General features: G+C 41.0%; 1 protein-coding gene across 12 annotated transcripts in view; it reads left to right on the top strand.

The window, feature by feature from the left end:
- Adam22 (ADAM metallopeptidase domain 22) overlaps window positions 1-27,861 on the top strand; it is a 223,724-nt gene that overhangs the window by 94,373 nt on the left and 101,490 nt on the right. For all 12 annotated transcript variants that reach the window (XR_013103903.1, XM_034518878.2, XM_076913095.1 and 9 more), the window contains exon 4: window positions 14,931-14,997. Coding sequence is in view for 11 of the 12 variants with exons in the window: in XM_034518878.2 (XP_034374769.1) it covers window positions 14,931-14,997 (67 nt within the window). In the remaining variant the exon portion in view is untranslated. The remainder of the gene's footprint in view (window positions 1-14,930; window positions 14,998-27,861) is intronic.

The raw sequence follows: 27,861 nt of genomic DNA, 5'->3' as shown, positions 1-27,861 counted from the left end.
GGATTTTGCGATGGCCGTGTGTGAATTCCAGAAGGCATCATGACTGTGAAGCAGCTGAGTGTGGGAGGAGACAAAGCCATACAGAGATCAGAGAGTTGGAGATGGGGGGATAACTTGGGAGTCTGAGCATCATAAGGAAACTGGCATAAACTGAAATACAGGGTCTGATTAGATTAGCTTTTGTGGTTCTAAGGGAGATGGAGACGATGAAGCTGCAAGCGGTGGAGGTACTCTCGCCATGGATCATGCCAGATTTGGAATTCATACCGGACGTTCACTTATGTGGTCATGTAAGATTGCAAAGGTGAAGGGAAGCCATGGTGGGTACACATTTTTGCTTTGGATACATGGATATTCTTTATTTCTGATGATGAGGTGTCTTACTATCAGAATATTATAAAAAATAGTAATCACCAATGATTAATGTAATTAATTTGAACCACTCTCAGCTTACTCTTTTTCTTTATTTTTAAGGCCTCATTGTATACCATGCAGGCCTTGAACTCATGACCTTCCTGACTCTGCTTTCCACTTGAGTACTAAGATTACTGGCATACTCTACCACATCCAGCTCATTTTAAACACCCAAATCTCTTATTTCTAGACTATGCATTGGGAAGCTTGAAGTCATGATTTTCCTGCCTCTATTTACAAGTACTAAGATTACGGGCATACCCTACCATATCTGGCTCATTTTAATAACAAAATCTCTTATTTCTAGAACGTGAGTGGGAAAGCTAGGTAAATTTTAACGTAGGTTTGGCAGTTTTCTTCTTTGAAAGTTAGTCCTATTCCTGACTGTGAGAACGAGTGGGTCTCTGACTCTTGTGCTTGCTCTTGGAACTCTTTTCCTCCTGTTTGTTGGAATGGATATGGTATATCCATTTAACAGCATAATAATAATATATTTGGAATATATATTACACACACACACACACACACACACACACACACACACACACACACACAAATATAAAGTTACTCTATAACCAGGCAACACTGCTGCTGCTAGACACCAGGGAGTAACTAATAAAAAGCCCAGTACTGAGAATGGACTGTTTCTTTTGGTGGAATTGTTGGCCAGTGAGGTCCCATAGACACCTCAAAATTTATACAGGCCATTGCCAAAATACTTGGCTAGCATCCAGACATTCTAAATCCGATAGAGAAGGAACAACAACAACAACAACAACAACAACAACAACAAAGTATAGGGCATTAACAAAGTATTTGGTTACCCTCTAGAACTTAACAGTAAGACTCTTACTGAAGAGATTGCTTACTTGAATCAGAACATGGAGAAATCAAACTGTCACAGACCTGGAAGCTTTATCCCTCCTGGCTAGGTTTAATAGTGCTAGAATGTCCTGAGCAAGCTACCAAAAAAAAAAAAAAAAATTGACAGTTCTACCAAGCTGTGATACCTGTGACCTAAAATATTGATGGGACTGCCATGGCCACTGGTGCAGCAGTGGAAGGAATACCATAGGAGCATCTGACCACTTTATGAGTGAACTTAATTCTTGATCCACAAGATGAAACCTATATTTGATACCATTATCAGGCCAAAATCCTATGGCTAGACTGGTCATGGACCATAAGGAAGAAGCTACTACTATTATGCTACTAAACGGATACAGTATTAAACTGTCTCCTAACCATTTATTATATGAGCAGAACAGTGCATCCCTCAGTTCTCATCAGGTAATCTCTTATTTACAGTAGATGATACAGAGACCCACAACTGGCCAGGATGCAGAAAATAGGAAACTTCAGAATGCTGAGCCCCAAGTAGCACATCTATACTGGACCCTTCCTTCCAAGGCATAGGGTCATTGAAGAAGAGGGAATATAAAGATCATAAGAGCCAGATGTGGTGTGACTATAAGTAAATCGTGTCTTCTTGACACATCAGGGAAAATTCACATATGAACTCATAGATGTTGTGAACAGTATTTACACACAAGTCTTTTTAGGTCCAAGGAAGACCAAACCCCAATATGGAGAGTGGAGATGGAGATAAAATTGCATTCCTGGATGCAGAGCTGATAGCAATTGTTAGTTGTTGGGAGAAGAAAAAGTTAAGTTTTCTCTAAGGGTGTAGCCCCTGGTATCTTGACTAGTAGAAGACCACACATGCAAGAATATCTGGACTGTACAAGTTGGTCTTCATGGATTAAAGAAATAGAGAAGAAAATGACACAAAGGTGGTTGGGGAAGGGGATGGATCTGGGAAGAGCTGATGGAGAAAGAGTAAGTATAATCAAAATACATTTTATGAAATTCACAGAGTACACATGGAGAGACCCATGGCTCTGGCCGAGAATGTGGCATAGGATGACCTTGTTGGACATCAGTGGGAGGAACAACCCTTGGTCCTGTGGGGGTTCGATGCCCCACTGTAGGGGAATGCCAGGACAAGAAGAACGGAGTGGGTGGGTGGGTGGGTGAGCACCCTCATAGAGGGCAGGGGGTAATGGGATAGGGGACTTTTGGAGGTGAGACCTGGAAAAGGGATAAAATTTGAAATGTAAATAAAGAAAATATCCAAAAAAAAAAAAAAATGGGACTGGGACAATGCCTTAGTTGGTAAAGTCCTTGCTGTCTTAGCATGTTGGCCTGAGTTTGACTTGTAAAGTCCATGTTGAAAATAATAAAGTGTCCTAAGAAGAATAAGTTAGTCCTAGATTTGGCAATATTGGAGAGGCACATGTCTCCCTTGGTTGGATGTCATACATGTCACCCAGTGCTCCTTTTCATTGCTTTACTGTTGTGTGTTCCCTGGTATCCTTGGTTGTCAAAGTGGCAGTGAGTTACAACAATCAGAATATGGAACACAGTGTTATGTGCTAAGAGACTCTTACCAGGATATTTGTAAGCTGATAGTTTGCTTATACTTTCATGTTTGGTGACGTTTTATGGTATATAATCTAATGGGTTCTGGTTTTGTAAGTGTGGATGTGGCTAGGCTTTCCCCCTTACAATCTTGTGACCCTACTGCAAAGCTAGACTTAGACATCTTGTCTTTTAGGAATAAGGAGCCTATAAATAAAATCTAGCATAATGATAGTTATGCCATGGATAAGCTTTTATAGTTTCAATTTTGTAGTTTCAAATTTCATGTAGCATAAACAAAACAGGAATTTTGAACACTGGTTATTATGTACTGAGGAAATAACAATCTTGGCATAAAACTGAGTTGAAGAATGGATAGTTAACTCTTGGTGCTACAAAGGTCCAGGGACTTCATCTAGTTTATTTGTAGTGAGGATTCTCAACTAGATCTTATCTCCCAAGAAGTATCTGAATGATTATTCTTGGTTAAAAGGAGTAAGAAAAATAAATACATGAGAGAGAAGATGATTTGGTAGGGACTGGCAGAAGACATATATAGAATAAAAAGTAAGGTCAGAGTACTTTCTGAAAAGAATTCTCAGCTTAGTATTTATTTCTTCTAAGCAAAATAAATTTGGTTTCTTTAAGTTTCCATACATTGTTCTAGTAAGCTTTTTATAGATAAACATCTAATGATGTCTTTGATTTTCATTGTGACCCCTATACTAGATGGCTTACAATCATCTTGGAAGTCTTGTGGTTCTTTTATATATATATGTGTGTGTGTGTATGTATATATATATATATATATATATATATATATATATATATATATTATATTTTATATTATATTATCCCAAGTAGTTTTTTTTTCTCAAATATTTGGGAGTTACTCTAAATAAAATGTACTGATTTTCTGTAATATAGCAGTTACTAAGTGTGGGACTTGAATATATGACCAACCTGTGCCTTAGAGTTTATTACTTTGCATGGTTCTGTGCATTGACTGTGCAGATGGCCTTCGTGTGGTGCCAGCTGGGACACTAGCATTTCCAGAATCCAAAATGATCTCAGCCGTGTGGCTAGAAAGCAGTGCCAGTGTTGACTGGGAATTCAGGTGAGGAATTGATTCTTTGCCTTGTGCGTGGTTCTGGTTGTTGCTTGGGTTTCCTGATGTCATAGTGGTATGACTCAAAAAAGAGATTTCCATGTGAGTGTCCATAATAGAAGCTGTGAATCACAGATGATACAGAGGATCACTTCTTCCAAATTACATAAAAGCCAGCTCAGATATGGGAGGACTGAGATGATCTCACCCTCATTGAGAGAGGAGTGTAAAGAAAATAGACATCTTTAATCAATAACATCTGTTAGCCACAGATACTTATATTTTCAACCTATGTAGGAGGTACTAAATTCTTCATTCCATTATAGCACCAGGATAAAGTTCAAGGGTTCTCAACATTTGGATCAGGTCTTGGGGTCACAAAGGCTTCTAAGGATAACTTAGGTATGAACATTGAATCTAAAAAATAAGTTATTTCTTCCATATAATCCCAAGATGAAAGGAGGATGACTGTAGAAGACAGTCCTGTTCAAATAGTGCAGATAGGATTTACCCAGAAGCCACTAAGACTGAGAGGTGTGCCACCTGGTCCCCTGCTCTGGTAAAAGAAAATGTCCTGATATTTATTTATTTGTTTTGGAGAATGAGTCTTACTATACAACCCAAGCTGGCCTTGAATTCCATCCTCTTGCCTCAGCCTCCCAAGGCTGTAGTCAGGATTATGCACCACCATGGTGCATCCCAAGGCTGTAGTCAGGATTATGCACTGGGAATGATTGATTAAAGTTTTATCTGGTTTTGGCTTAGATTTTAGCTTACATATTTTAAAAAACTGTTTGTTGATTCTTTGTGAGTTTCACATCATACACCCCAGTCCTGCTCATCTGTTCATCCTCTGGTATCTACCCTTCACTCTTGCAACCTCCCCCCCCCCCCCCCCAAATAACACACACACACACACACACACACACACACACACACTCGAGCAAACAAACAAACGAACAAAAACTCAATGCATAGAAAAACATCTATTCATTCAAGGTGTAGTATGCCACAGTATATCCCTCTGTCCACACATCTTTACTGGCAGATGTCCTTTGCAATGAGTCAGTGGTCTGGTTCAAGATCTCTGGCTTCTGTGACACCATCAATATTGGGTCCTCATTAGAACTCCTCCCAGTTATCCTGTTGTTATGCTCCATCATGGAGATCCTATAGCCTTGGAACAGCAGGACTGACTTTTTCATGAATTCCAACCATTCACAGATAATATAGATTTTGGGGTGGGCCATTGCAGAGCCCTGGATCTGGACCTGGGTGGTAGCTGAGCTGGTTAGACCGTTGGTCTCCCTTATCTGCACCACCAGGGTGAGCTCTCCAGTGCTGCTCTAGCTAGGCCACCCAATGTCACCATCAGCAGGAAGCAGAGTCAGCTCTCCTGCTCTCATGCCCTCAGGGCTGGCTCATCCACATCCATGCCTTCAGAGCCAGCTGGCTGCACTGTGCTGTCCAGACAAGGCGAGGGCACACTCTCCAAGTGCTTCAGCCTACAAGGGGACGGGCCAGCTCTCCTGCTTTCATACCCTCAGAGATGGTTCACCCATGCCTTTGCCACTCCATTGCATTGCCCAGGTGAAGTGCAGGGCCTGCTCTTCTGAGTACTACAGCCAGTAAGGGGCAGGGCTAGCTCTCCCATGCTCTTGCCCTCTGGACCAGCTCTCCCAGCTGCCACAGGTGGGGGCTGTGGGAGGGATGCCCACACCTATGCCACCTCAGGGCAGAAGCGTGGTGAGGCTCTTGGAGTCCACTCACTTGTACCGGCCACCAGAGTCAACTCTGCTGTACTGGTCAGGTGAGGTGCAGGGCTCACTGAGTGCTACAGCTGGTTTTGGGGAGGGCTAGCTCTCCCATGCTTATGACCCTGTGGACAGCTTTCCTGACTTTGGGAGTCAGCTCTCCCACATCCATGTCCTTGTGCAGACTCACCCACACCCCTGTCACCAGGGCCAACTCTACCATGGTGCCTGGTCTCTACCAGCAAGCACTGTGTGACATAGCAAAAACATAACCTTCTCCTGTGCCACTTGGAATTTGATTTGATTTTTATGTGTCCTAAGCATGAAAGAGCTTTGGCCACCAAGCCAGGCATCAAACCATGAACAAAGAACTGCCATCTGCCTTGCCCCTGGCTGGTATAAAAACAACGTGACCAATAGTGTGTCTATTTGCCCATTGCCAGGAGGGTAGCTTACATATATTTTTCTGGCTCAATCTCTGACTATAAAATGCTTAAAATGGCTGGTTTTGATTTAAGATAGTATTCTAGTAATACTATTTTTTTTTAATTTGGTGACTTTCATGTGAAACTTATTTGAATTTACCCTACTAATCAAAACTTACCTAAAAATCTTTTTGAGATAGTCTCTTGCAACTTAGGTTTTGTGAGATATGCCTTCAGGATTCTTAGTAACATTTTTATTTATAGGATCTTGTCTATGATTCATACTCTCAAGAAGAGAGTATAGGACTTATAGGACTGGGGATGTAATGGGTCAGCCCTTGTTTTGAAGGCCTGAGTTTGATCTCTGTTACTGAGTTGGGAATCCCTAAAAACTTTGTTTGACGGAGTAATGGAGCTGGAGCTCCTTGTGAGTCTTGGGAAGGCTTTTCTATTGATATATGGTCTTGAGGAAGCAGCCTGAAGTCTTTCTGAGGTTTTAGCACCCAATCTTCTCACCCTTGACTTAATCTTAGCCCCAAGGACACATTTTAGGGATGACACCTTACGTTTGGTAGTTGCCCTGAGGCTGTTTCCTAGAAAATGATGGCCAAGCCAGTTAGTTCATTTGTTTCTTAGACAACTTCAGCGAAGCACTTCCAAGTGTAAAAATCTGACTTCTTTCCTGGTTGGTTTGGTTAAGAAGATAACTTAGACAAGGTGATGTCTGCTGTTTTTGTTATCATAAAGCTGTTACCACGACACATTGTGAACATTCAGTTGATTGTTGCTTAGGAGGGTCATATGTTTGGATTCTAGTGAACACTGTCTAAGAACGAGGCTGTAAGCAGCCTAGAAAGATGAGGTCACTTGGGAGTCACCACGAGTATTTTGAAAATCTGAGGGGAGAGAAATCTGAAAGATCTCATACTAAAGTGAATAAAAACGTAAAGGACTCCTGAGCATCGTGTGCAATGCCGAGGGACCAGTAGGTAGCTGTACTCATAATGCAACCTAAGGTCACTCCCATACTGTGCTGAGGAGCAAGGCTCTGACGTGAAGAGTTACGTTTAACTGGATGACGTTTGACTGGGCTATCGCAAAAGTACAACACAGTACAAAAGAGAAAAGGGGCAAGAGAAAGTTTAGAGTATGTAGAGGTAGGTAACTGTCTGACTATCAAAGAATATTAACTGCTTTGAGAGGACAAGACAGAGGTGAACAGCAATGAAAATTCCCAATAAGGGGCTCAGTAGGTATAGCTTTGTTCTTGCAGAGGTCTTAGGTTTGATTGCCAGCACCTATGTGGTGGCTCACAACTATCCCAGTGATCCTACACTGTATTCTGATCCCATGGGTCCCTGGCATGCATGTGGTATATGCCGTCTTATGAATTAAATAAAACCCTCCTATAAATTAAATAAATCTAAAAAGAAAAAAAAAAAAGGCAACCAAAAAATTTCAACTGGGAATTCTAGAGATAATACTTGAAAAGACAAATTCGTGAATAGGTAGTGAATTGATTGGAATCAGAATATCAAAGTCAGGCGAAATCACTTAGAGGCAAGCTTGTTATCATATCAAATTTGTAATCTCTATTTTAAATATGGATGGGTTATGCTCATAAGGATTAAATTAACCAGAGTTATATAACTAGTGAATGGCATCTATACAGCTAGTAAATCAAATACTTATCCCCAATTTTTAGTATTATACAAGCTATTTCTGACTCATGGTAGTTTCCCAGGAGACAAAGCACCATCATTGTTTTAGCAGAAAGTGTTCATTGTTGTTGTTTAGGTTTTCAAGAGAAGGTTTAGCTTTGTAGCCCAGAGTGGTTTCAAACTTGCTGCAATCCTCCTGCTTCAGCCTCTTGGATGCCTAGATTACACATATGTGAAACCATGCTCTGTGGTATGACTGAAAACATTTACATTGTGTTTGTTTAACTATTCTAGGTTTGTTATAGCGTGTAAATGAAAAGAGGAGTAGAGCTCAGAACTCATTCCTATTTTTTAATATATGTAATTTCATTTCATTTTTATGTGTGCATTGGTGTGAGGCTGTCCGATGTCCTGGAACTGCAATTAGAGACAACTGTAAGCTGCCATTTGGGTGCTGGGAATTAAGCTCTGATTCTCTGGTAGAACAACCAGTGTTCTTAACTGCTGAGCCAATGCTCCAGCTTCAGCGTTTCTAATTTGAAAAACGTTACTTCCTTCAGAAAATAGAGTTTGGTTTAGAGTTAGCGTTTGATTGAAAATTGTTTTTATCTTTCAAAGTTCATAAAGAAGCATCCATATTCAAGGTATGGAGTAAGCTGTCACTATAGAGTGAACTTGTCTTTGTACAGTTATGGTAGGGTAACATTTTCTCTACGCAGTGGAGATGCAAGCATCTCCTATGCTTACCACGATCCAAGAAGATCCTTACTGTGCCATAAATAAACAATACTGTCTCGAAGAAAAAGACAAGATAATCTCTATCATTTCTCTTTCACGATACTTTATGAAAATGTACTTAGGCTCTGTTAATGGCAATAAGTATTATTTTACATTTTAATGGAAGGAAAAGAGATATGTTTAATAGAAGGGTTTTCAGTTTAATCGTTAAAGGATTACTTAGCATACTTCTGCAATACTACAAACAAACAAAAACAGAATTGCACGAGCTGTTTCTGGCATAAATTACATGGTGCTTTTTCAAGCAGTGTGTGTAGCTATGGACGCTTGATTGGAAAGGCTGCGTAATTCCCGAGCAGAGGGTTTTTCTTTGCTGTAATTAGGATTGCTGTGACTCATACTGTCTTATCGCCTAGATTTTATAATTCAAGTGAAAGTATTCCCTTGACATTTGGAAACTCACAAGACTTCAAATTTGTTTTTAAGGAATTAAGCTTATTATTACTACTGCTACAATTGTTGTTTTTCTAAAGACCGTTTTTAATCGCATTCATACCAACTTGAAGGTGGAGATTTACCCAGTGGCAGTGATGGGAACGAGACACCCAGACACACAGCCTCAGTGCTGGACAGGTCTGGATCCGTGGACGTTTGGTGCAGAGATTGGAGCGTCCATTTTGTTGTCTGCCTTCTGTTTCTCTCCTTTGTGTCTTCCTGCCTTGCAGCTTCAGTGTCCTTTGTCAGCTCCATGGCTTCCGCCTCCGCCTCCCTTTTCCTAGAATTCACTAGTTCCGATTCCCAAGAGCAGGAACTTGGCTGGCTGCGCTAATTAAACGTTGCCTCTGGATGAGAGTGTTTCTTTCAGGGAAGATGTGCCATACAGTACCAAAGCCACAGGAGAGGCTTCTGCAGAATCCTGGCCAGCGCTTACCCTGTTTACAATATGTGTTGGCTTACGAAAGTGTGGTGTGAATACTGTTGCAATCCCCTATTTTGTCTGAGGTGGGTCTGTACAACACCCATGTCGTTTTGTCAGAAACACATGGAAATGTGAAATCTTTGGTATACCTAAAAAAAGAAGTAAGAAGACCACTGTTGGTTGTCTGTTCAACAGTTTGTCTTTCTACTGCTCTTCTTCCCTTAATCCGATTCAATTCTGAGTGCTCATGGTGTTCCATGAAGGAGAATCTTGAGTAAACTGACATTTAGTGATAAATGTCCTTGTCAAAGGATTGGTTTAGGTAGGGACATGGAGTGTAATCCTAGAAAAAGACACATGAGAAGATGAAAGCTATGAGTTTTGTAAGGCATTCGCTTACCTGTTAAAGAAGTGTTGTAAACCATCAAGCGTGCTTACCTGCCTGCCTGCATGTATGCATACATGCTTTGCTCCCTCCCTCCCTCCCTCCCTCCCTCCCTCCCTCCCTCCCTCTCTCTCTCCCCCATCCCTCCCTCCTTTCCTCCCTCCCTCCTTCCCTCCCTCCCCCTCCCTCCCTCCCCCTTCCCTCCCTCCCCCATTCCTCCCTCCCTCCTTCCCCCATTCCCTCCCTCCCTCCCCCACCCCTCCCTCCTTCTCTCCCTCCCTCCCTCCCTCCCTCCCCATCCCTCCCTCCCTCCCCATCCCTCCCTCCCTCCCCATCCCTCCCTCCCTCTCTCCCTCCCCCACCTCTCCCTCCTTCTCTCCCTTCCCGCATCCCTCCCTTCCTCCCTCCCTCCCTCTGTCCTTCCTTTCTCACGTCCTTCCTTCCTTCTGCTTAGTCTTGGGATATGTTTATCCTTATGCGTTTCTTAGAAATTGCTGCAGCTACATTAGAGCCATTAGAATTGCAAATTGAGAGGACAAGTCAGCCATTACACTGATTGATAGCAGAACAGGAAGTAGAAAATTCTCTTGGGGTTGGGGAGATGGCTCAGCCAGTTAAGGGCACTGACTGCTGTTCCAGAGGACCTGGAGTCAATTCCTAGCACCCACAGCATGGCTCACAACTCTGTAGCTCCAGCTCCAGGGGATCTGATGCCCTCTTTGGGCCTCTGCCAGCACCTGTCATGCATATGATACAGAGACATTTACATAGGCAAAACACCCATACACATAAAGCAACAACAATCAATTTTAGAAAAGAAAGTAAGAACCCTGAGTCTCAATGATGCTGAGCTGCCACATGTACCAACTTTGGTGTGGCCGGTGGCAGCCTCCAGGTAAAGCTGTCTCAGAGGGAGAACAGGATTCCACAAATCAAATTAACCCTTAAACTGGAGATGAACCAATTTAGGCACTCAGCGAGAGTCCAGAGAGCTAGCCAGTTTAGCATTCTTAGATTATGGCATAAGCTGGGGGAGAGGTACCACCAGCGCATTCTATACATATTCTATGGCTATTTCTCTTACTGTTGCATCTACCTTCCTTCTTATCAGTTATACATGGGACTCACAAAGGAGAAAGACTACTATTTGTAGTTGTCTATGCAATGCTTACTCTTTCAGCTATTGGGCAACTCCACAGATAGGTGTCATTCTGTGAATTCTGCCTACATATAACACAGTTTGCCTACTACCTAACCAACCATACTTGACATATCTCAAATCTTCTCCTGTACATATTTGAGGCTCAAGTTTAGTCATTTAACAGTGTTTAATGTTTACTGAAAATTCACTTATAGTCCTGAAATTGCTAATAATAAGATGTCAAATGTCTTTATAGTTTAACATCTTTAGGCTTTTTTTTTTTTTTTTTTTTCTGCAACATACAACCTAGCACTTGTTAGTGGGCTTTCCCATAAAGCTAATAGGAAAGTGTGGTCCAGGGAATGGCAGATGTCTCAGTGGGTCAGAGTACTTGCTCTGCCAGCATGGACCTAAGTTTGAATCCTCAGCATCCACGTAAAAAGCCAGGCATGGCTGTGTGTTCCTATAGGGAGCAGAGACAAATGGATCCTAGGAGCTCATTGACCAAACAACCTACACAAAATAGTGAGCTTCATGCACACACACATGTGCACATACATGTGCATACACACATGTACACAGGCACACACATGTGCACATGCATGCACACATATACACGAGAGGGAAGAGGGAGAATATGACTTTATATTTTCAAATATACATTATATGTGGACTTAACTTCCTAAGTAGAAGTATAATCATAGATTATGTAGCATTAATATAGTCTTGCTTGCTAAATTAATATATTGCTGAATTACATATATATATATATTCATATTATATTCTATTAATATAGTCTGAATTACTACAGTGCTTGCTTGCACATGTAGTTTGCATTTCAAACAACTGTAAACATGGGGTCTATCATGATGGTCTGTGTGCTGAGAAATTTACAATTGGAACAACTTTGGCTGTATGACTCATAAAACATTTTTTAGATTTTAAAAAATTTGACTCAATGTGAATAAATAGAGGAGCATTATAAATTCTTAGCCTCATGCATTCTTTTTAGTTATTCATGATGATTTTACTTGTATTTTAGAGCTTTAAAAAAATTAATGACTTTCTGGGCCCAGGAAATGGCTCAGAGGGAAAAGTGTTGACTGTAGAAGTATGGGGTTATCTGTAACCCCAGCTGTGGACTGAGGAGACAGGCAGATTGTGGTTCTTGCTGGCCAGTCTGGTTGAAACAGTTAACTCCCATTCAAAGAGGCCGTGTTTCAATAGATAAGGTAGAGAGTGATAAAGACACTCAGTGTTCTTCTCAGCCTTCTACACGAGTGCATATATGAGTACATGATCATAATACACAGAGAGAGAGAGAGAGAGGGAGAGAGAGAGGGAGAGAGAGAGGGAGAGGGAGAGGGAGAGGGAGAGAGGGAGGGAGGGAGAGAGGGAGAGAGGGAGAGAGGGAGAGAGGGAGAGAGGGAGAGAGGGAGAGAGGGAGAGAGAGAAGGCTTTATGAAAGCTGTATCTTGATATATCTTAATACACTTAAAAGTCATTTTCACATATAGGAAGTGTAAGAGGCATGTCTAATTTTTTTAGTTCTTGTAAAATTTTTGGTTTAAGTTTTTTTTTTTTTAATTTGAAAATTGTTCATACAGCACAGTTTGAACATATTCTTGCTCCTCCCCCACTTCTCTTCCCACATTCTCCAGGCAACCACCTGCCTAAATTCATGTTCTTTCTTTTTATTTTTTAAAACAAAACAAAACAAAACAAAACAAAACAAAACAACCCTAAACCAACCAACCAAACTAAAAGAGCTTGTGTACCCAGAAAAACAAATTATAGACTCTCTTTTGAATTGCCCAACTATTCTTAAGTATGAGTCTTGCCTATCAAAGAAAACTGACTTTTTCTTGTCTCCTGGCAACTATCAATTCCTCTTTCTGTCCTCAGTGTTCGGAGGACGCTGAGTGGCTGGCTAGAACTTGTACAGGCCTTATGCATATGGGACGGTCTCTGTGAGTCTGTTTATTTGTGCCCTGGGCCTGTTGCAATAGAAAATGCTGTTTCCTTGAGGTCTCTCATTTCTTCTGGCTCTTACAGTCTTACAGTCAGGGATCTTCTTCATAGATCCTGCGCCTGGAGAAGAAGGCAGTGATAAAGATATCACATTTAGGACACAGTGTCCAAAGCCTCTCACTGTGCACATCGTCCGTTTGTTGGGTTAATTATCATCTACTGAAAGAAGAAGCTTCTCTGAAGACGGTTGAATAGTGCACTGATCTATGGGATAGCAATACGTCACTAGGAGTCATTTCATTGCCGGGTTCCTTTAGCAGAATAGTAGCCGGATGTTTGCCCTAGGGTCCTTGCCTATTTGGTCTTAGGTTCTTGGCCTCATTAACAGTGTTGGCAGTGGATTTCATCCCATTGAACTAGCCTTAAATCCAGTTTTTAAAATGGTTGGTTGTCCCCACACCTACTTTTTGTGCCACTGCTAAACACTGGTGGGTATATATTTTAGGCATGGCATTATAGCTTATAGGGTTCATACCTGGGTAAGATTCATGATTTTCCCCCCTTTGATAGCATGTATAAATTCCTTCTAGCACTATGAATGCTAGTCAGTAGGGGGTGAAGCTTCCAGTAGATCCTAAGCTCATTTTTTCCCTGTCCAATGACATATGGAAGACATATGTGGTGTCTTCAGCAACAGGTTGTGGAGAATAACCAATAGCATTGGCAATAGCCCGTGGTGTTAGAGAACTTTTGACAATGACTGAAAAGGATAGAGCCCATTCTCGGCCCCAGGGATTCTATTTGGTAGCAGATGATGTCTGTTCTCTCCCCTCATTATATTTAACTCTATCTAAATTCATTTGATACAGGTATGCATTTTAGAAAGCTTCTATAGTAGTACTTGCATCCCTCATGCAAGACGGCTCAGCAGTTAAGAGCACTGGATGCTCTTGTAAAGGACCTGGATCCAATTCATAGTACCCACATTGCGGGTCACAACCATCTCTAACTCAAGTTTCATGGGATCTTACATTCTCTTCTGGCCTTCATGGGTACTGTATGTATGTAGTACACAGACACCCATGCAGGCCAAAAAAAAAAAAACAAAAACAAAAACAAAAACAAAAACAAAAAAAAACCCCACACCAACACACATAAAGTGAACTAAACAAATCGATAACTAATTATAAGAACATCCAATCGTATGAGAAGGTTGCGTAGCAGATTTTAGGGAAAAAACAGCTTCAAAATGTTATGTTTTGCTTTTCATTGTGTGTGTGTATGTTTAGTGCTTGTGTGTCAGTGTGCACGTGGAGGTCAGAGGACAACTTGAGAAAGTCAGTTATGTACTTCTAAGATGTGAATGCCAGGACCGAAGTCAGGTCGTCAGGCTTGGCAGCCAGTCTTTACCCACTGAGCCATCTTGCCAGCCCATTTCCTATTTGTTCTCGTTTTCTTTGTTCTTCCTTTTTCTGTGTGTAATAGACTAATAATTTGTAAGGAAACACATATATGATACATAAAAATGGCTAAGATACAGGTAACAAATTAAAATTTTCTGATAGAAAGCTGTAGTAAATCAAACAAAACAAAACCAAGACTAAAATATTTTGAAAAAATAATTGTGTTGCTATCGTCACTTAGACCCAGTGCTGGGTGGGGGAATCGCGGTTCCGCCGTGGGATAACAGGTGGTAGAGCAGATCAGCTTCTATCTTTGTAGAAGCATTGCCGTCTAGCACATTCTCTCCCTCCTTCCTTCCTTCCTCTTCCCCTTTCTGTAAGATGTTGATTTCGTTTAAAAATCTGAATTAAAGAAGTATTAAAGTAGTTATGTGTGAACTTGATGCAGGTTTTCAAGTGTGACATATATTCAAGGCTAACCCCACCCCACCCGCCATCCTCAAGCACTGGCGCATGCTTAGCAACCTGTTACTGAGTTGTCTTCAGCATCAGGATCCTCTTTAATTGGCATTTTTCTTTTGTCGTTGTAGCGAGTTGCTGTCCTCTGGTTACGTAGAGAGACATATTGAACGTGGAGGCAAAGTCGTGGAAAACAAAGTAAGTGCATTTCCTTCCTTTGTGGGGCATCTTTCTAAACACCGAGTTTGGGATGTGGACTCTGTGCTTGCTAGATGAGCCTTCTTCTGACTGAGCTGTGCTCCTTGACTGAAACCTGTTCCTGACTTAGTGAATAAGTCAGTCCCGTAAAGGGCTCTGCTCGGTGGTTGTAGAACAACCAAGTGTGAGATCAAGGGTAGTGCACTCGATTTGAGGATGAACGTGAGTGTGTGGAGAGGAGTGCATTCACATGAAGAGGAGATTGCTGCTTTGGTAAGTCTGTAAAACTGTAACTTTTAATTTAAAACTATTAAAATCTGTAATTCAAAGACAGATGCACATAGAACCAGGTAAGGACTGATGAGTCACCTATGACTCCATCCCATTCCAGCTCTTGAGCCTGGTCAGTGAGCCCACTTGTTGCTTTGCTCTATCGCCCCCCCCCCCCCGCCAGCCCCCACCCTTGTCCTCATCCCCGCCCCCGCCCCCTCCCTGTCCTGCCCCTGTCCTAGTCCAGTCCCAGTCCCCTGAGACTACCCTCACTGGTGAAACCTCCCCCCCCACCCCACACACACTGGTGAACCCACCCCCTAGGCCATCCTCACTGGGGAACTTGCCCTTTTTTAAAAAATTAATTAATTAGTTAAATTAATTTTTATTGGATATTCTACTTATTTACATTTCATACGGTATTCCCTTTCCCTATCCCCCTCCCCCCAGGAACTCCCTATCCCATCCCATCTCCCCTCCTCCTGCTTCTATGAGGATGTGCCCCCACCCATCCACCCACTCCCCCCTCCCTGCCCACGAATTCCTCCACACTGGGGCATCCAGCCTTCATGGGACTAAGGCCTTCCTCTCCCACTGATGCCCAACAAGGCCATCCTCCACTGCATACACAGCTGTAGCCATGGGTCCCTCCCTATGTGCTCCCAGGCTGGTGGTTTAGACCCTGGGAGCTCTGGTTGGTTGGTATTGTTGCTCTTCCCATGGGGCTACAAGTCCCTTCAGCTCCTTCAGTCTTCTCTCTAACTCCTCCATTAGGAACCCCACGATCAGTTCAATGGTTAGCTGTGAGCATCCGCCTCTGTATATGTCAGGCTCTGGCAGAGCCTCTCAGGAGACAGGTATTCAGGCTCCTGTCAGCATGCACTTCCTGGCATCCACAACAGGGTCTGCATTTGTTGACTGCACATGGGATGGATTCCCATGTAGGGCAGTCTCCAGATGGCCCCTCCCCCAGTCTCTGCTCCAAGAGCCCACCCTCTTAAGGCTGTCATTTATGGTTCCATCACCAAAGGTTGTGTCTATTTAGTTTAGTTTTGTCTATTTGTGTTTAAAGTGTCTCAATCTTTTTGCTCTTCATAATTTACTTGTTGAAGAAATGAAATTGTTTATCTTATACAGTTTCTCACTGACTAGATTTTAGTGTTGTCTATAATTTTATACTTAGAGCAAGTAAAATCCACCTTAATGATTATCTTGAACAGAACAGTTGATTTTGCCCTTAGGGCTTTTTAGGTTTCTTTATCCCGCACAACCCTGCTTTTAAAGTTCTATTATAGCTACTTTATACTTTCTCCAAGGTTACAAAAAGTCTTTATGTACAAAAGAGATACATATTTTTCTTCTTTTAATAAGACAAAATTTTCATGTTTAACATTTATTTATTTATTTTTAAATTTTATTTAATCTTTTTTTTTAAAGTTCCAGGATTGAGGGAGATGGCTTAGTTAGTAAAATATCTACCATGCAAGCATAAAGGCTTGTGTTCTGATCCCCAGAACCTAGGCAAAAAGCCAGGCTGGCAGCACACACCTGTAGTCCATCACTGGGAAGATGATTTCTGAAGCTGGTGACCAGCTAAGTGTAACCAAATTGTTGGGCTCTGTATTCACCGAGTCTCAGACTCCATCTCAAGAGAGAAGGTGAAAGTGATTAAGAAGATCCCCACATCGGCCTCTGGCCTTTACCCTCACAGCGTGTGTGTGTGTGTGTGTGTGTGTGTGTGTGTGTGTGTGTGTGTGTGTGTACACTCATACACACCGAAGCACATAGACCCCTCACAAGGAGTATAAAATGAAGTGCTAAATGTAACCCTGTGTTTAGAGTATAGTTTTTTTGTGTTTGACATGAACTTATTTTTTTTTTATGTCTACACCTGTGTTCCAATTAAGTTGTTTCCCTTATAAATAATGATAGCTGCTGTTTATGTGTCTGCAATATGTCAGAGACATAATGTTCCCTGCCGCATAATCAATACAAGTGTTCCTTGGAGATATGTATTATCTTCTTTTTATAAGGGGTACAAGTAAGAATGAGTGATGTTTTAAATTCTGCCCAAGATGTTACAAAGTGACGGACAGCATTGAAATTCTGGTCCAAGATTATCCCATGTTAATTCATAAGAAGAATTGTATAGATGTATGTATTTATGTGCATAGTTTTTTATAGTTTTGGGTTTTGAGAACAAGACACTGTAGTCTGGGCTGGCCTCAAACGCTCATCAGTCATCCTGCCTCAGCCTTCCAAAAGCTCAAATTAACCTGGCATCAAAAAATTGAAAGTGTTTACACATTAGAATATGGTGGAAAGGAAGTTTTCAGTTTTGAGTGTGGAGAATGGCAACCTTGGCTTTGGGAGAGAGGGGAATGGAAGCAGTGAATGGTGACAGCACATTCCAAACCACACGCTTTGCTAGTTGTAAGTTACCATGTTTGTTGTTGTTTCTTTTCTTTTTTGTTTGTTTGTTTGTTTTTGAGGGAGTAGTCTTAGGACTAAAATGAATCTGCTGGTATTATGCATAGCTGAAATTTCCACTTATGTAGGCACAGCATTATAATACTCATAAGGATAACAACTAACTTTTATTGATAATAATTTGGTCGTGCACATACCTATTTGTGTTCCACCCTCACAGTGATCTGTGATCATCAATGAACCTGTCATTCTGCTTTATGGAGAGTTTCATAGCTTCAGTTTGAGCCTAGATTAACTAACTTCATGGCCAAACCTTCTACCAGGTTGTTTATCACATAGGCTGTAGTGCATAACTTAAGAGGACTATGAAAAGCTGAAACGGATTTTATTAGTACTTTTCGTATGCATATGCAATTGATTTTGGAGGTTTCGAATAATGGTAACTTTATTGTCTTTAATCCATAAGTTAAAGTAGTAATTTACCCAAAGACCCTGTAGGTTTTTCTCTCAGCTTGAGTTAAACTGACTTCTGTTGGTTTTTTCTGAATTGTCAGTTCCTGCTTCATTTTGCCCACATGGGCGTCTTGGGAAAATAGCCCATGTAAGTGTGGAATGAGGAATCATTTTTATGTACCAGAAACTTGTACCAGTGGTTGAGGGGGCAGATTTCCTCAGGGTCAAAAAGCAAAGTAAGCCTTGCTGTGGACATGTGATTTATTGATCTATCACTAATGTGATAGATAGATAGAATGGTCATTCACCTGTATTGTTAATTCTGATAGTGTTTTGTTCAATTCTTCTATCTCTGATGACAATAACAAAAACAATAGCCAGTGAGTGTTTATCTTTAGTAGCACAAGTTCTTTGTAAATATAGTTATTCCTGCTTGCTTCTGTGTTAAGTCCTCAACAGTACAGTTAGGTATACAGAGAGCACTGACTTTGGCTGTCAGTCACTGACTTGGCGCATTGGATTCTCACCAGAAATGATGGCTCCAGAGTCTTAATTGGGTTCTCAGCATGGGGGGGGGGGAGATGGAGAGGAATACAAAGGAGTGTGGGTCAAGGTTAAAGTCTGGAATGTGTAAGGAAATGGAACAAAGTGCTGTGTCCTGGGGAGCAGGTGTCAGGAGAAAGTACTCAGGAGCAAGAGCACTTACAATGACACATATGGTGACACTGGAGGAGCCTTTTACCCAGAGGAAACGGATTGTCATTTACATTAAATGTATTTTAAGGCACACTCAAACAGCCCTTGTTTCTGGAAACAGGAAGTTGATACAGAAGCAAAGTGAATGTCTGAGGTTTTCTACATCCATATTTTCCTCCACAGTGTTAGAATACTATGAAAGATTTCTTTATTCGGTGTGTGTGTGTGTTATGTATGTGAACATGTATGTGTGTGCACATGTGTGCATGTGTGCACACATCCCATGCCGGAATGCACTGGAGGTGCAAGATGACTTGTAGGAAGGACGCTGTTCTCTCACTCCACCCTCTGGGATCTTGGGGACTGAACTCAGATAATCAGTCTTGGCAGCAATTGCCTTTATCCAGAGAGTCTTCTTGCTGTCCCACTACTAAATATCTCCTCTTCTTCATAATATGATCTTCCTGAAGGCACTCTTTCTGCATTACTAAATTCCCTTAGAATTTGTTTTCCTAAATCAGATTTCCAGCTCATTTCTTTCTTCCTTGAAAACCTACCCTAGTCTTTTTTTGTTTTCTTTAAATAATAAGTGACAGGAAAAACGATGCTGTAAGGACAGTTGTGTGAAATCATTCTGAAACTGCCCATGATCCAACTGCACTTAAGGTTTCTCTTGTCCCCTTTTCTAGATTCCTCTCCAAGAAACACAGTTCCCAACCTTACAGCAATTCAAAAGCTTCCCATGTGCTGAAGGAATATTGTTTTGGACATGTATCCTAAGGTACTTATTGGTGAAAAAACCCTAAAATTTAAAAAAAAAAAGAAAGAATAAAAAGATATGGTGTTGTAGACATCTTTCTTAAGCCAAATACAATCAGTTTTCATTAATGATAGAATTTGAATTAAAGGCGTCATTGTTTTATGACATTTTATTATTTCTATTTTTTAAAATGTAATAATAGGATCTATACTTCATGTATTCTTTTATATTCAACTCAAATTTCACTGAGATTGTTTCATATAATTGAATAGTACAAAAAAACCCTTGAATTGTTTCTTTTTGATCCCAGGAAGTATAAACTTAGGTGTCAAACAGTCAGTCATCTTACAAATATAGTTGTGACAGCACAAAAGATGAACACAGGAGGGAGTCAGGCACTTTCTGCTTATCGTAGACATCCAGGTACCTGATTGATTCACAAAACTGCTTTAATCCTTCAGAGTCCTGGTCAAGAACAGTAAGCCACTAAGTAGGAATGAGAAACTGGACTCTGGGGTGTTGTGACATCTGTTGCACGTGTTAGGCTAGACGCCTCCTCACCGTTGAGCCTATTGTACTCACATCTGTCTTTGTCTTTGTCTCAAGTAGCGTTTTAGTGTACTTCATTTTTGAAAGCTGCCTTTGAGATGCAAAGGCAAATGATCTAGGGCAGACTCTTCTCTTCATCCCTATTTTCCTCTTCCCTGCCTTTTCTCCCTTCCCTACTCCCTATTCCTTCTCTTTCTCTCTTTCTTACAGGCTTTACTGTGTAGCTCAGGCTGGCCTTGACCAGTTTTCCTGATACATCCTGCTGTGTGTGCCTTCATGCCTAGCTTACTGAACCATTTTCTATTTTGATCTCTCTCTCTCTCTCTCTCTCTCTCTCTCTCTCTCTCTGTCTAAGTAAACACAGCAACAGCCTTCCTTTTCCAAGGTGCCTCTCTTACAACTTTATCTTATATTTCAGACACATGTTTTCTTGTCTAGAATTCTAAACGCAGTAGCTTTTCCAGAGACTCTTGGATAAGACTTAGTTACCTTAAGAGTCACTGAGTCATATGGGCTGAGGGAGATGATTTTAGAAAGGAATAAAAAAAATGGATCTATTTATAGAAGCTGTTACTTAAGCTTAAATTTAAATCCTGGGCTGTGTGGAGACAAGGAGGTGGCCATCCAAGTGCAAGGAATTCAGAGATGTGCATTTTTAAGGCTGGCTGGTAGGGAATGTCACCCAAAGATACTCAGTCATTGGAGGTGCTCTCCATACTGACCTATGCCCCCAGCCCTGGAGCATACATTCTTTAACAAAGTATATGTGTGCAAAGTGTATAAAATGATCACAAATAATTAATGAAGCAATGATAGGAATATGTGTTGGAATCTACAGTGACTATTTTTTTTTAAGCTGCACTTTCTGGAAGATTTGTGTTAAACACTCTTAGTACTGAGCTTGAATTCTGAGAGCAGAACCTTTATTGCAGGACAGAAGGCACATTCAGGTGAGGGAGATTCAAGTCATGACATGCATAGCCACGTGCCCCACCTGAGTCCAGAATAGAAAATCTTCAGATTACATTGATACAGACATGGTATGTGTCTCAATTACTTTTCTTTTTCTGTGAAAAGATAGCAACCAAGGCAACATATGGAAGAATGCATTTAATTGGAGGCTTGCTTACAGTTTCAGAGAGTGAATGTCTGACCATTATTGTGCGAAGCATGACAGTGAGCAGGCAGGCATGGCACTGGAGCAGTGTTCCTCGCACCTCTTCTGTGTCCCCTTCGCCCGCGAATAAGGACACGGAGGCAGTAATCGGGTATCACTACAGACGAGGCTTTACTTCTTGTAACAGCAAAAGCGGAAAAGACCCCAAGCCTGGGAAAGGCACTGCTATATATACCCTAGAGTGGCGTGTTCACTTCTGATTGGCTGTTCACTCATCACCCCATATTACGCCCCGGGATGGGCAGTGATTTTGGCGCGCCTTTTGCCTTTTGCACCTGCGCAGTCAGTTGTTTACAAGTGGGAGGACAGGATGTTCGAGCCATCTTGGCACTGCGGCTCCCAACAGAGCAGTAGCTGAGAGCTCATGTCTGATCCACAAGCAGGAAGTGGGGATGAGGGAATGAGGTGCTAACCTGGAGTGACATGGGCTTTTAAACCTCAAAGGTCACCCCCTAGTGACAAACTTTCTCCTAAAAGGCCACACTTTCTAATCTTTCCTGACAGCAATTCCTTCAAGCAATTCCAGAACAAGCATTCAAACATATGAGCTTATGGGGCCATCCTCATTCAAACCACCACAGTATGTTTTATTTAGATCAATCTAAACTAATGTAAAACAAATATATATACATGTAGAATAGGGTTGCTTAGAAAACATTCTTCTCAAGTCTGTTCTGTAAAATAGTTTAGCCATGACTTAATTACAGTGAACCAATTAATACAATTAGAATCATTTAAATATATGTGAGCTTATACCTCATTGTCATAGGTGAATATTTAGTTATCAGATGTAAGCAGACCAACTTTAAATTCTATTGTTTTTATTTTAGTATTGTTTTTTGAGACTCAGCCTGCAACTCACTATATTGATAAGACTGTCCTCAAACTCCTAGAGATCTACCAGCTTCTGCCCCCTTAGTACTGGAATTAAAGATGTCACAATGCCATTATTTTATTTTTTTAAGCCTGGGTCTTACTTTGTGGCCAGGCTGGTCTTTAATACCCTTTCCTCCTGCCTCTGCCCCCTAAATGCTGGGATTTTAGGCATGCCTCACCATGCCCTAGCTTGATTAATTCCATTATACTTTATTCATATTCCTTGACTACTAATATCAGTTTTAATTGTTACAATACTTTCGTTAGTTCTTTGGGGATTTCATACAATGTATGTCATACATTGTATTTTCATACAGTGTTGCATCCACCCTCTGCTTGCTCCTTCTAGATCTGCCCTCAACCTCCTAACCAACCCCAACTTTATGCCCCCCCCCCCATTCTAATGCACCATGCTAAATTTCTGTTGCTCATATCCTCAGTATGTGAGAAGCCGTGCAACAGAGCATCCTCAGCCTACCAGGGGCCATATCCTTAAAGAAAACAAATTCTCCCTCCAGAAGCCATTAGCTGTTAATAGCTCCTTAGTTAGGGGTGAGGGCTCCTGAAACCCTCCCTCCTCTGTGCTAGAACGTTGGTTGTCTCTTCCCATGCAGGCAACCACAGCTGGGGTGAGCACATGAGTTCGTCGCGGTCCTGCCATCCAGAAGACACTTTCATTCTCGTCTTCCTCTGGCCTTTATAATTTCTCTGTGCCCTCTTCTTCAATGAACCTGGAGCTCCCAGTGGGTGTGGAACATGATATTGGTGACCTATTTGTAGCTGAGCACTCCACCGACACATATTCTCTGCATTTTGATCAGTTATCAGTTTATTTGTTAACCAAAAACAACTGCAGAAAGAAAGTGTCTTGGTAAGGATTAAGCACTGCATGTGTCTGTGGGCATAGAGACACAGATTTAGACAGTAGTTGAGTATTATGTGTATTTAGCAAAGTAGGTTTAGTTAGCATCTGTACACCCCTCTACTATGAATTCCTGACAAGAGGTACAACACCACATATGCATTTCTTCTTAAGGAACAGGCCTTAAGTCAAGCAGAGCATGGCTGCTTAACCCTAAACATCTACATCCCTAATGTATGCATAAGCGTATCGCCATAGAAGTCATTATTGTAGCTCATGGGGTTCACAGCTGCACTAGTCCACTGAAGACTTTTAGGCTCATCAGTAGCACATTTTGGTTTTATGAAATCTAGCCATCAGAGAAAAAACTTGTAGTCAGTACCACTTTTATTTGTCTGTGTACTATGACCAAAGTATGTGCTGACTTCAGCAATAGAGCCTTCCCACCAAGTTCTGATGGGAAACCAAAGACAGAAGCAATGGCCTGTATTGTTTTGGCAGTGTGTGGGATAGCTTTGGCAAACAGCTTAAAAAGAGATAGCCCACCCCTGACCCTGGGCTTTTCATTTGGTAATCCTTGGTTTCTGGGAGGTGCATTATCCCCTGTGTGGGGTAAGTTTAATTGAAATCATTTGTATGAATGCATATATACTCAACAAGCTTATGAAATAGTAAGTTTCCATATGGCTTTAAAATCTTCATTATTAGTTATCCTTCCCCAACTCCCCATCTGCCTTACTCTCCTACCCCTGACCCCTTTATCAAGACAAACCCCCTGTATGTAGCTCAGAATAACCTGGCCCTCATGATGTGGCCCAAGTGGATCTCAGCCTCTTGGGAGTGCACTACCTCTGCCTCCCAAGCGATGGGGTTACAAGCATGAGCTACTGCATTTGGTTTGTAGGAAAAAAATTATTTATTTATTTATTTATTTATTTATAATTTTTGAAACCGAGGTTCATATGATCCTGGCTAGCCTTGAACTCACTATGTACCTTAGGTTAGTCTTAAATGTCTGCTCTGGTTACCTTAATCTTCCCAGTGCTGGGATTGCAGACATGCATCAGTATACCTAACATTGTGTGTGTGTGTGTGTGTGTGTGTGTGTGTGTGTGTGTGTGTGTGTATGTGTGTATGTGTGTGGTGTGTGGTGTGTGTGGTGTGTGGTGTGTGGTGTGTGGTGTGTGGTGTGTGTGTGGTGTGTGTGTGTGTGTATGTGTGTGTGTGTGTGTGTGTAGAAGACAGAATGATTCTATAAGAATGAGATCTAGACTTTTGAAATGACAAATATAACGTAGGTTTAATCTGTGACCATTTAATAAAAAATTGAATTGAACTTCATGGTAGGTGGTAGAGGGGATCAATTCCAGTATTTTCTGTGGGCTTGAACTGATGCTCATTTTAAAAACACTGTTGTTTGAAAGGGTGAATCAAGTCCAAAGGAAAACTCAGTTTTCTCAACTACTAGTGCAAGAACCATGTTATTTTCCAAAAGTATTTTAAGATTCTCAATAAAATTATAGGTGGACTAAATAGTTTTGGTGATCAGTGAGGTAGGATCTTGGGCATTGATTTTCTTGCCTCGTAATTTACTATATAGTGGTGTCCTGTAAGAAGAGTGAACTTTAATTGGCTTTCTACTAACTCAGACTTCAAACTAAGTCTTGTTTTAGGGGAAAGTATGAGTCCAGTTATTTATTGCTAGTTGCTTAGGAAAGTTAATGGCTTTTTCTGCCTAATACAAACCCATTGTGCTCCCTCAGAGAGGCTACTGTCAGCATGTTTTCTCCAGTAAGTGTTGTTCTTAATAGCATTATATGATGGTTAGAGCAGCTATGGTGGCATACCCCTCTAATCCCAGCGGGGGCAGGAGGCTTTCTGAGTTTGGGCCAGCCTGGTCTACATAAGTGGGTTCCAGGTCATTGAGGGCTACATATAGAGTCCTTGCCAGGAGGAAAAAGACTATTTTCTTGTTTTACACTCCCTAAATTATGTATTTTACAAATTAATACTTATGATAATGTCGATGTTACTACTACAGAGTTCCTATTGTGTTCAAATTGATCTTCTAAAATACATGATGACCTGACACTAATACTAGTAACTGGGCTGAGGAATAATGAAAGAACTCACTGTAGTTGGAGTAGTGCAAGTATGTTCTACATAATGGACACTAATGGGCCGGTTTCACACATGCATTAAACAGTCTTTTCTTTGTTATCCTCAGTTTGCATGTGAAGAAACTGAACACAGAGTTGAACATCCTGGCTTAAGAATTTGGACTCAGTGAGTCTAGGATTTGTACTTTTTTTTTTAATCCACCAAAGTCCAATGCTCTCTGGGAACAATAATAATAGTGGAGGAATTAAAATGTAATTTTTTGACTCCAATACTTCAGTAACATCTCCTTTGACAGTTGTATTTAGTAAGTTGTAATGTGGAGATGTAATTGGCTCAGATGAGACTCAATTATTCTCTAAAGAAAAATTTCCATTCTTCCAAAGAAGACCAAGCGCCTACAAAGGATGCCCTATATTCTCAACCATTTGTTCCTTCAGCTATTTTTAGTCCCTCTTTGTTCTCTATAGAAGTTAAATTGTGCATTGTTCATTACAGGGAAGCATAGTGGCTTCCAAGCCATTATGTCTGAAATATGTTGCTGCCTAGCACATGGCAAACACATGCTCTGTTCTCAAACCCATCTTATGCCTACATAGACATTTATCTGCATCTGGAGAAAATGTGAAATTTTATGAGCAAGAGTAATGAAGCTGAAACATATCATCATCTTGCCAGAAACTTGAAGAGATTTGATTACATTCTTGCCAAAGTGCTTTAAAATGTCCACCCTCCTCCCCCACCGTCTCCCTTCTTTCTAACACACAAAGGAGCTGCACAAATCTAATAAATGGATGGAGAAAATGTTTGGCCCTCCCTCACACATGCATTAGCTATTCAGGTCAGTGAGCTAACTGTATTTTTTGTCTACTACCAAGCATCTGTGTATTTCGCATCTCCTCTGTGGGCTTGATGGGGTGTACACTTCCTCTCTGGCAGGCTTATGCAAACATATGCTCCTCTACCATTCTGTAATCAGTGTGGTTCAGGAAGGCCTCCGGTTTTACGATTTGATTCTCCTTGAGTTATAGGAAAAAGAATTCTCTGGGGATTAAGTAAATTTCCTTTTCCTTTGGACTGAAGCAAGGTAGCTGTAGGCCCATCATCATATATAATGCATCAGCTCCTTAATGGAGTTATAAAGATTACGAGTCATTGTAACTCTGTACCTTAAAGAAAATGTATTGGCCCATTACCAGTTGGTGCAGGTCAGGTATCCCAGTGCCGGGCGTACAGAAAATGAAGTGACAGCTGCTGTCAGCAGGAGTCTCTTTCCCAAGCTTTGATTGCAAGCTTTTCAGTAGGAAGTCCCTCTTATTGTCTTTCTAGTGTAAAGTTTCTCTTTGCCCAATTAAATATCCAAAGAATTATTTCATTTGTTAATATTCAAAATCTTACCTATAGACTTAAAAGACATTGTCAGCATATATATATGTATGTATATGTGTGTATATACATATACATATATATATATATATTTCTCACCAACTAATTGTGTTTTGTATATAGATCTAATATAGCAGAAGGAGCTTTTCTATTTTAATTCTGAAACCAACCTTTTCATTGTGAAGTGGCTTCCAGTCTACTCTTGGCAATTTCTTACTGTATCAGAGTGCACTGTTGTTAGAGTAATTACAAGCAAACAAGAAGTTACTTTAGCTAGCTTGAAACACACACACACACACACACACACACACACACACACATTTCTCTTGATGTCATTCTAAGATACAGTTATGTTCTTGTTCATTATTAAATTCTTGCTTTCCAGTGAGTGTTAATATAAGATAAAAAGACAGAGTAAAAACCAGAGACCCAGTACCCTAAGTATTGAAAAGTTTGAATATTTATAGACATTTTAGATAGTAATTTATGAAGGATCCAACTGATTTACACACACACACACACACACAGTTCTTGCATCAGTGTGAGAAATGGCTTAAATGCAGGTGGATTTGAAACTCTTACAAACTCAGACACAGTGCTTCAGAGGCTAAGACATTAACACTAGAGATTTATGGCAAAAGGGAGAACACCTCAGGTTCTCATATTCTTTGCAATTCCTTATTCCTTCAGTTAATGTGAAGAGAGTACTGGCCATCCATACAGCATGCAGTACATAATTCAGTTCTTGCCTTCATGAAGCTTGTCTTTAAGGAGTTAAAGATATCTTTTAATTTATTTACTCCCCCCATTTCCTGTAAATTATGTAATTAATAAGTGATTTTTAAAAAAGACTGCACGTTGTTGTGTGTGTACTCTTTGGTAGGCTTGATCTGGTCAGACTGCTGGGTCAGAGAAGATAACGTTAATTCTTCAGTACTGAAACTGAATGTAGGGCCTTTCCTGGGCATGGTAGGCAAATCCTCTACCATTGAGCTGCAATCAGCTCCGAGATATTCTTCATGAAATGATACTACATTCAAAGTTTGAATAATAAATATTTGGCAGGTGAGATGGGAACAGAACATTCTCTGGCAGTACAGTTAGCATGTTCGGAGGCCCTTGAGACCTTGATGCAGAATATGGTAACCTGTGAACAGAAAGAAAGCAGAAGGGTGGACAGGGAGCAGGACGACTGGGTGGACTGGGAGGACCTGGAGGACCACGAGGACCTGGAAGAGGAGGGATGCACGTGAGGAGGAGGAGGGATGCATGTGGATCCACACGTCT

Source organism: Arvicanthis niloticus, chromosome 15 (assembly GCF_011762505.2).
Source record: "Arvicanthis niloticus isolate mArvNil1 chromosome 15, mArvNil1.pat.X, whole genome shotgun sequence".
Classification (NCBI taxonomy): domain Eukaryota; kingdom Metazoa; phylum Chordata; class Mammalia; order Rodentia; family Muridae; genus Arvicanthis; species Arvicanthis niloticus.
This window is presented reverse-complemented; position numbering and strand designations above follow the sequence as displayed.